At 42.1% G+C, this 10,720-nt stretch overlaps 1 protein-coding gene across 1 annotated transcript; it reads right to left on the bottom strand.

The window, feature by feature from the left end:
• Nucleotides 1–4,040: 4,040 nt before the first annotated feature.
• LOC138881566 (uncharacterized) lies at nt 4,041–7,057 on the bottom strand. Its single transcript, XM_070161800.1, has 3 exons — nt 6,761–7,057; nt 6,631–6,715; nt 4,041–4,075 (listed from the first exon to the last, which is right to left on the bottom strand). Exons 1-3 carry the CDS (start codon nt 7,055–7,057, stop codon nt 4,041–4,043), a joined length of 417 nt encoding a protein of 138 aa, XP_070017901.1.
• Between the last annotated feature and the right edge of the window lie 3,663 nt (nt 7,058–10,720).

The raw sequence follows: 10,720 nt of genomic DNA, 5'->3' as shown, positions 1-10,720 counted from the left end.
ATCAGTTCTGGTGTAACCGCACCTGTGAGTCAAGCACCGCAGGTGCGAATAGTGGGTCGCAAGTGCGGTCCAGCCTCTCGCAGATGCGGACAAGCTTCCGCAGAAGTGGTTCCGCAGGAGTGGGTCTCCCCTCGCAGCAGCTGCCCCAGCGGGCCTTATCATTTCCGCAGAACCGGTCTACTTTCCGCACGTGCGATTGTGCAGGTGCGACCCAAGCACCGCAGGTGCGAGAGTCGGGCAGTGGAGTCTTTTAAAACAAAACTTCAGTGTTTTCTCTTTCAAAATTTCATAAAAATAGAAGGCCTAGGGCGATTTTCTCAATAGATTTTCTTCCCAATTCACAAGTAAGTGTTCATTAGCTGATTTTTTTCTACTCTCTAATATTTTTCATCAACTTTTATCTAAAATCCAAGGGTTTTAGTGGTAGAAAATTGGGGATTTGGGTAGAGTTAGAGATTTTGATTAATTGGGATTTAGACCTCGTTTTGGGGTCGAATTTTGAAACTTATTGCATATTTGGGCTCGTAGGTGAATGGGTGATCGGTGTTTTGGTCCGAAACTCGAGTTTCAATCAAGCGGGCCCGAGGCCGATTTTTGACTTTTTGGGAAATATGATAGAAAACCTATAATTAAGCATTGGGTATGAATTCTTTAGCATTTATTGATGTTGTTAAATCAATTTGGACTAGATATGAGTTATTTGGAGGTGAATTCTAAAGGAAAAGCGGTGTTTGAGGCTTGAGTTGGCCGTAGATATTTGAGGTAAGTGTTTGGTCTAACCTTAGCTTGAGGGATTAGGAGTCGAGTCCTATTTGCTATGTATTATTTGTTGAGTACGACGTATAGGCATGGTGACGAGTATCTATACGTTGGTGTCAAGCATGCCCGTGAGTCTTAAATTGACATTGTTATGTTTTTTAACAAGTACTACAAATGCTTAAGTTGTTGATTCTCTGTGTTAGACAAGAGTTATGATTAATCTCATGAAAATTGCTTATGGTTGAATATTGGTTCTAGATGAGGGTTCTGTTGTGAAGTTAAAAGTTGAAACAAGTTTAGTTATAGCTGATTCCCTTGCCGGGATATTGTCGTTTTCTTATTATTCCCTTGCCGAGACTCTTTTGTGATTGGTGTTGAATTGTATATTGGGATCGGGTTGCATGCCGCAACAATATTATTTGGGTCGGGTTGCATGCCGCAACAATACTATATATGGATCGGGTTGCACGCCGCAACAACACTATATTTGGATCGGGTTGCACGCCGCGACACTATTATATTTGGGTCGGGTTGCACGCCGCAACAGTGTTTATATATATGATTTGGATCGGGTTGCGCACCAAAATATTAAAGGATAAAAGTGGTTATTGATTTGTTACGGTTTCCTTATTCTTTCAGCTGCGAATCTTAAATTGTTCTTTATGCTTTTCTCCTGAGTTACTGTTAGTAAATGATATTCCCCCGCAACATATTTTCCCCTCCCATTCTTAACTGTACATTTCTGTTTTATTTTTCACTGTATATGATATAATTGCACATGTTTATTTGGTAGTCTGATCCTAGCCTCGTCACTACTTTGGCAAGGTTAGGCTAGGCATTTACCAGCACATGGGGTCGGTTGTGCTGATACTACACTCTGCACTGTGTGCAGATCCCGGAGCAGCAACATTCGAACCTTAGCTTGGGTGGCTGCCTTCAGTCCAGTCGGAAATTCCCAGGTAGTCCTGCAGGCATCCACAGGCCCCGACGTCTCCCTCTATCCCTTCATCTTGTTTCATTTACGTATTTTAGAAATAGTATATTATTTATTTTTCAGACCTTATTTGTAGTAATTCTAGACTATCTGTGAAGCGTGACACCAATTCTGGGTAGTTTTGTTCAAGAAATTATGTTGGGATTATTTAAATGGTTTAATAGTTTCTTTCGCTTGTTTTAATTTCCGTTGTTTATAAACTGTTGCTTCGCACTTGTTAAAGGATTAAAATGAGAAAAAGGTAATTTGTAAATGGTCGGCTTGCCTAGCTCTCACTAGTAGGCGCCATCACGACTCCCGAGGGTGGGAAATCCGATTCGTGATAGCTTTACGACAAAACTATTGAATGCAGGACAAACTTCAGCTTATCAAGTGTTGGAGTTTTAGAAATGAACTAAATAACTCCAGCACCTTCTGCTGAAGTTTTTTTAAAAAGGTTTATGACAAAACTATTGAATCCAGGACAAAAACTTCAGCATATTATGTGTTAAAGTTTTTAAAAATGAATTAAATAACTTCAGCATCTTCTCCTGAAGTTTTTGAAAAAGCTTTACGACAAAACTATTGAATCCAAGACAAAAAACTTCAGTTTATTATGTGCTGAAGTTTTTAGAAATGAACTAAATAACTTCAGTACCTTCTGTTGAAGTTTTTGAAAAAGCTCATGACAAAAACTTCTACATGTTTTGGTATTTTTTAAACTTTATACTTATCTTTTTTGCATTTACTAGCTACTTTTTGTCTTTTATCACATACTTCATCTTTCATTTAAATTTGTTTGACCATACAGTAAATGATCCGAAAATTTACTTTTGCACTTACATTGATTATGTGAAAATTTTTCAGGTTGAATTTTTTTTTACTATAGAAAAACTGTGGGCTGATTAGGGCTGAAGTTACATTTCTTTTTGCATTTACCACCTACTTATTTTACCACCTACTTATCTTGTTTCATTCAATTTCTGAACGTAAAATAGTCTAAGGACCTGAAAAGTTACTTTTACATTTATAGATATTAAATTGATTAGGTGCACTCTTTGGCTATATTAAAAATCTCTTCACTTGAAAATTTCATAGTCATTCATAGACTTCCATCATATTTCTTTAAATTTATATTCATCTGTAGCCTTTTAGCTTTTGTTAAAGAAAGAATGTCTGGTGCAAGCGGAAGTAGGAAGCCTACAATGGATGAAATTATGCAGAAGTGAGAGAGTTTGAAGTGTGAGTGGTACAATAACATATCGATGTATAATCTTATGTATATGTGGGATCAAATAAAGGCTGATTGGGAGAGAATCAGACTACAGTTTTTTGCCAATGAATCATTCCAGAACAGGCTTAACCTGGAACGTAGTTGTGGAGGTTATTCAACCTCATTTGACAAGGTCGTGCAGCAGCTTGATAGTTTTAAGTTTCCCATCTGGGATGACTATACCAAGTTGCGAAACAACCTGAAGACTCTTCTTTCTCTTACGGACAGAGTAATAGTTGAACAAAGTTAGTTACGTGATGAATTCAACAAGTTGAAGATTGATCTCATTGGGCTCTTTGGTCTTTTGTCCGAGTACCCTATAGTTATCTCCGATACTGATGATGATGAAATATTTCAAGAAATTGAGGAGTATTGTTCTGATGATGGTGATGATGCTTAGTTTTTGTAATCCCTTTTTAATGTTTTTATGCTGTGCTTTTTGTTTACTTCAATATATTCATTAGAGAATATGCTAAAGCTATTAAGTTCATTTTCTATAACTTCAGCCTAGAGATGCTGGCTTTTTTGTTTGTACATGCGTTTCTTTTGTGTGCTATCCATGTATGTGTGTGTGTGTGTGTATTTGTTAAAGATATGTATTTCACATGTTGTAAGCCTGAAGTTTTTTCTCACTGAAGTCATTGCGTACTTTTTAAAAATGCAACCAAACCTGTAAGCCTGCTGTCACTACCCAAAACCCGGACCCGATCGTGATGGCGCCTCTCGTGAAGACAAGGCCAACCAACTAATCCCAAATTCGATGTTAAACAGTTAAACAACAGGAAAACAGTCTAAAACATGATTTAATAATACTATGTAGCAGATAATATCATAAATATGCGGAAGGACAACCCAACACAGCCCGATACCGGGGTGTCACTAGTCATGAACATCTATAAATCCTACTACAAATCCGATAAGTCTATAAGCTATTAAAATTATTTGATCAGAAATAGAAATGATAAAGAGGGAGAAACACGGGTCTACGGACGTCAAGTAGTTACCTCGTGAACTCTGAATGTCCGCCAGGAGCTCTCAACTCGCACTAGCAGGATCAGCAACGCCTGAATCTGCACACAAGGGTGCAGGAAGTAAAGTGAATACTCCAACTCAGTGAGTAAAAAATGTAAATAAAGACTGAAAGCAAGAAATCACGTAAGGCACAAAGCATTCTATAACGAAGTAGTAAAACCATTTAAAATCAGTAAATCAGTGAAAGATAAGTAAAATTCTTTAAGTCAAATGTAGTTTCATGAAAAACCTTTTTCAATGATTAAACAGGTAATTAACAGTCAATTATGAAAAATAAACACATAAAGACTCGCCCCTCGGGCACAGTATCCATAAATCCGCCCCTCGGGCATTATCTCAGAATAGTACCAACCCCTCGGGCAATCACATAGCACAATACCAGCATCTTGGGCTCAATCTCATATCACAATGGGTACCCGCGCTCACTGGGTTGTACAGACTCCTGGAGGGTCCCCTTACGACCCAAGAGCAATATCAAGCCAACTCGTGGCATCATCACTAGGCCCTCAACCTCATATCAATCAAGCTACCTCGTGGCGTACATATATTAGGCCCTCGGCCTCATAATCAAATGTTTCCTCACAACATAGGCCCTCGGCCTTACTCAGTTAAAAATCCTCACAAGCCACTCGAGCAGTAGTAAAACATGTTTCTCAGCCCAAAATATCATTTAAAAGATCATATAGGTGTTAAAATAGAGTAAACCTCGCTGAGTACGAAAAACAGTGAAATATAACACGACTGAGTTTAAGTATAAAGTCAAAACAGTAAGGAAATACCAGTAAAAATCCCCAAAAGGGTTCAAATAGTTAGCCCAAGGCCCAAATATGGCATTCAGCCCAAATAATGATGATAACAAATACATTTCAGTCAAGTATGCGGTAAAATCATCAATCGGGATGGACCAAGTCACAATCCCCAATAGTGCACGATCCCACGCTCGCCATCAAGCGTGTGCCTCACCTCAATATACCACTACGATGTGCAATCCGGGGTTTCAAACCCTCAGAACATCATTTACAATCATTACTCACCTCGAGCCGGTCAAATCTCTAACTCGCGACGCCTTTGCCCCTCGAATCGGCCTCCATGAGTGTCGAATCTATGCAAAATCAGAACGAGGACGTCAAAATATGCTAAGGGAAAGAAGCCCAAGCAAAACAATCAAAATATGACACAAATCTTGAAATTACCAAAACCCGACCCTCGGGACCACGTCTCGGAATTCGATAATTTTTACATCAATAGATTTCTTATTTTCCCACGAGTTCATACATATAAAAAGTTCTGAAATTCGACCTCAAATGGTCCTTCAAATCCTCAATCAAAGGTCTAAATTTCCAAGCCCTAGTTCTTCAATTTTTGGCTTAGTTTCCATGATTTACTAGGTGGAATTCACATTAGAATCGATTTTTAACTCCAAGAATCTTACCTCCAAGTGATTCCCCTTGAATCCCTCTACAATCCCCTTCAAAGAGCTCCAAAATGACCAACAATGGAAGAAAATAACCCCACATTTGCGGACAAGACAACCTTTTAAACCTTCTGCCCAGGCCTAAATTCCTTCTTCGCGAACGCGGTCAAAGCCTTGTGTTCGCGAAGCACAATAATTCTGTTGACCAAAACTCTTCTTCGTGAATGCGACCACACCATCGCGAACGCGATGCCTCAGCCTCACCAACCTACGCGAACACGACCAAGCCTCTTGCGAACACGATGCTTACTATTCTGACCCTTCGCGAACGTGGGACTCCTCTTCACGAACGTAAAGGCCAAACCTGATGCCTCCCTTCCTGACCCTTCGCGAACACGAGGGCCCACTCGCGAACGCGAAGACCAAAATGCCTGCAACTGCTGAAACCCAAAATCTGCAACTTTCTTAACTTAAAAATGATCCGTTCAACCCCTCGAAACTCACCCGAAGCCCCTGGGACCTCAACCAAAGGCACCAACATATCCTAAAACCTTATTCAAACTTGTACAAATCTTCAAAACGCCTCAAACACCATTAAATCAACCAAAACACAATGGATTCAAGCCTAAGTTTCCAAAATCCTCTGAATTCCGCTTTTGATAAAAAAATCCAACCAAACCAAGTCCGAATGACCTGAAATTTTGCACACACATCCAAAATGACACACGAAACTACTGCAACTCTCGGAATTCCATTCTGACCCCTAGATCAAAATCTCGCCTACCAACCGGAAATCGCCAAAATATCAACTTCGCCAATTCAAGCCTAAATCTACTCCGAACCTCCAAAACTCATTCCAATCACGCTCCTAAGTCCCAAATCACCTCCTGAAGCTAACCGAACCATCAGAACTCACATCTGAGCCTTCTAACATATAAGTCAACATCCGGTTGACTTTTCCAACTTAAGTTTCCTTAAAAGAGACCAAGTGTCTCAAACCTTACCAAAATCATTCCGGATTCGATCCGACCAACCCGATATCACATAACATGGATAAAAAAAGCATAAAGAAGCAGAAATAGGGGGAAACGGAGCGGTAACTCATGAGACAACTGGACGGGTCGTCACATCCTCCCCAACTTAAACAAACATTTGTCCTCGAATGAGTCAAGAACATACCTGTAGCCTCAAATAAGTGAGGATATCTGCTCCGCATCTCCCGCTCGGTCTCCCAGGTAGCCTCCTCAACAGGTCGACCTCTCCACTGCACTTTCACTGAAGCTATATCCTTTGACTTCAACTTTCGAACCTGACGACCCAAAATAGCTACTGGCTCCACATCATAAGTTAAATCATCATCCAACTGAACCGTGCTAGAATCCTGAACATAAAACAGATCCCCAATATACTTCCGAAGCATAGAAACATAAAATACCGGATGCACACTCGATAATCTGGGTGGCAAAGCAAGCTCATAAGCCACCTCCCCAATCCTTCGAAGCACTTCAATAGACCCAATGAACCGAGGACTCAATTTACCTTTCTTTCCAAATCTCGTAACAACCTTCATGGGCGAAACCTTCAACAGAACCTTTTCACCAACCATGTAGGACACATCTCAAATCTTCCTGTCAGCATAACTCTTTTGACTCGATTGCGCTGTACAGAGCCTCTCTTGAATCACCTTCACTTTTTCTAAGGCATCCTGCACCAAATCTGTCCCCAATAGCCTAGCCTCACCGGGCTCAAACCAACCAACTGGAGATCTACACCGCCTTCCATACAAAGCCTCATATGGAGTCATCTGAATACTCGACTTGTAGCCGTTGTTATAAGCAAACTCTGCAAGCGGTAGAAACTGATCCCATGACCTTCCGAAATCAATTACACAAGCGCGCAACATGTCCTCAATATCTGAATAGTGCGCTCGGACTGCCCATCCGTTTGAGGGTGAAATGTTTTGCTCAACTCAACCTGAGTACCCAACTCTCGCTGCACAGACCTCCAAAACTGCGATGTAAACTGAGTGACCCTATCTGGAATGATGGAAACTGGTACACCATGCAAACGAACAATCTCCCGGATATAGATCTCTGCCAACTGCTCTAAAGAATAGGTAGTACACACAGGAATAAAGTGCGCGGACTTCATCAGCCGATCCACAACCACCCAAATAGCATCGAACTTCCTCAAAGTCCGTGGAAGTCAAACTACAAAGTCCATAGTGATCCTTTCCCACTTCCACTCTGGAATATCTATCCGCTGAAGCAAGCCACCTGGTCTTTGATGCTCATATTTCACCTGCTGACAATTGAGACACCGAGCTACAAATCCCACAATATCTTTCTTCATTCTTCTCCATCAATAGTGCTGCCTCAAATCCTGATACATCTTCGTGGCACCCGGATGAATGGAATATCGCGAGCTATGGCCCTCATCCAGAATCAACTCCCGAAGCCCATCCATATTAGGTACACAAATCCGGCCCTACATCCTCAACACCCCATCATCACCAATGGTCACATCTCTAGCATCATCATGCTGAACTCTGTCCTTAAGGACAAACAAATGCGGGTCATCATACTGGTGCTCTCTAATGCGATCATATAAGGAAGACCGAGAAACCACACAAGCCAATACCCGATTGGGCTCCGAAATGTCTAACCTCACGAACCGATTGGCCAAGGCCTGAAAATCAACTGCAAGAGGTCTCTCTCCAACTAGAATATATGCCAAACTCCCCATACTCACTGTCTTTTAGCTCAAAGCATCGGCCACCACATTGGCCTTTCCCGGATAGTACAATATAGTGATATCATAATCTTTAAGCAACTCCAACCACCTCCGCTACCTCAAATTGAGATCCTTTTGTTTGAACAAGTGCTGGAGGCTGTGATGATCAGTAAACACCTCACAAGACATACCATACAAGTAATGCCTCCAAGTCTTTAATGAATGAACTATGGCAGCCAACTCTAAATTATGAACGGGGTAGTTCTTCTCATGGGGCTTCAACTGACAAGAAGCATAAGCAATAACTCTACCCTCCTGCATCAATATACAACCAATGCCAACTCTCGAAGCATCACAATACACGGTATATGAACCTGAAGCTGATGGCAAAACTAACACTGGAGTTGTGGTCAAAGCTTCCGAAAGCTCTCCTCACCCTCGTCTGACTATACAAATTAAGCACCCTTCTGAGTCAACTTGGTCAAGGGCGATGCGACAGATGAGAATACCTAAACAAACCGGCGATAATAACCCGCCAAATCAAGAAAGCTGCAAATCTCTGTGGCTGAACCACCTCTATCTTTTTCAGATCAACTTGAATACCCTCGCTGGACACCATGTGCCCCAAGAAAGCCACTGAACTGAGCCAAAACTCACACTTGGAGAATTTTGCATAAAGCTTCTCCTCTCTCAATCTCTGCAACACAACTCTCAAATGCTCTGCGTGCTCCTCCTGACTACGCGTATATACCAGAATATCGTCGATAAAGACTATGACAAACGAGTTAAGATAAGGTCGGAACACACTGTTCATCAAATGCATGAACGTTGCTGGGGCATTGGTCAGCCCAAAAGACATCACCAAGAACTCATAATGACCATATCTGGTCCTGAAAGTTATCTTGAGAATATCCGAGTCCCTGATCTTCAACTGGTGATAACCTGAATAGAGATCAATCTTGGAGAACACTCTCGCTCCCTGAAGCTGCTCGAATAAATCATCAATGCAAGGCAAAGGATGCTTGTTATTAATTGTTACCTTGTTCAATTGCCTATAACAATGCACATTCTCATAGTGCCATCATTCTTCTTCACAAATAGAACCGGTGCACCCTAAGGTGACACACTAGGCCGAATGAACCATTTGTCAAGGAGTTCCTGAAGCTGCTCCTTTAATTCCTTCAACTCCACTGGTGCCATACGATACAGGCGAATAGAAATGGAGACACTCACCAAGTCAATACCAAAATCAATATCCCTGTCCAGGGCATGCCCGGAAGGTCAACAGGAAACACATCGGGAAAATCCCTCACAACTAGAACAGAATCAATAATGGGAGTCTCAGCACCGACATCCCTCACAAAGGCTAGATACGAGAGATAACCCTTCCCACCCATACTTTGGGCTTTCAAGAATGAGATCACTCTACTAGGAACGTAATCAGTCATGCCTCGCCACTCGATCCACGACACACCCGGTATAGCCAACGTAACTGTCTTAGCATGGCAGTCTAGAATATCATGACACGGAGATAGCCAATCCATGCCTAAAATGACATTGAAATCCACCATACACAATAATAAAAGATCCACACAGGTTTTAGACCCCCAATGGTCACCACACACAACCGGTACACACAGTCTATAACAACAATATCGCCCACTGGGGTAGATATATGAACAGATGAAGCAAGAAACTCATGGGGCATACCCAAATAATGAGCAAAGTATGGTGACACATAAGAAAAGGTGGAATCGGGATCAAATAATACAGAGGTATCTCTGTGGTAGACTAAAACAATACTTGTAATAACAACATCTAAAGCAATAACATCGGGTCTGCCTAGAAGTGCATAGAAACGGGCCTGACCGCCACCAGATCGACCTCCCCCTCTGGGGCGACCCCTAGCTGACTGACCTCCACTCCTAGATGGCTGGGCGGGTGGTGGTGAAGTAATTGGTGCTGAAGCCGATGAAAGACCCCTCTGCTGAGATGAACTCGCAAGACGACGAGGGAACTGCCTCCACATATGACCCATCTCACCACACTCATAACAACCCCCAGGTGTTGGAGAAGGGGACTGAAGGGAACCCTTTCGCACCGGAGTGACTAGCAGATGTACTCGGCATAGAAGAGCCCTGAACTAATGGAGCACGGGACGAACTCTGAGCTGGAAGGGCACTAAGTGATGACTGGCCCTGATGAGAACTGTAAGAACCATGACCCAATGATGCCCCATGATAACCTACGCGAGCTGGTTGAGCATGCCTGAATGGATGGCCTCTGTCGTGCTGAAACTGACCTCTTGAAGGAGTACCATTGTAACTACCAGATCCTTAAGGCCTCTTGGCCTCCCTCTCCCCTCGCTCCTGGCGACGAACAAACTCAATCTCACGGGCAATATCCACAACCTCCTCGAAAGTAACACCAATTGTCACACCTCCTTTTTCCGTACCCGCGAGGGGACAAGGGAGTTTTTTCCAATTAAAGGACAATCGAAAGGGGATTTATTTGTTTATTTCAGAGTCGCCACTTG

This window comes from Nicotiana sylvestris, chromosome 11 (genome assembly GCF_000393655.2).
Source record: "Nicotiana sylvestris chromosome 11, ASM39365v2, whole genome shotgun sequence".
NCBI lineage: Eukaryota > Viridiplantae > Streptophyta > Magnoliopsida > Solanales > Solanaceae > Nicotiana > Nicotiana sylvestris.
Note: the sequence above shows the minus strand (reverse complement) of the source record. Positions and strands in the feature narration are given on the sequence as shown.

Coding starts and splice junctions, on each gene's coding strand:
- LOC138881566 (XM_070161800.1), bottom strand. CDS start 7,057: ATGGTTGGTGAAAAGGTTCTGTTGAAGGTTTCGCCCATGAAGGTTGTT. Junction 6,716..6,760: donor TAGCTATTTTGGGTCGTCAG/GTTCGAAAGTTG, acceptor GTGAAAGTGCAG/TGGAGAGGTCGACCTGTTGA. Junction 4,076..6,630: donor TCACTTATTTGAGGCTACAG/GTATGTTCTTGA, acceptor CCTTGTGTGCAG/ATTCAGGCGTTGCTGATCCT.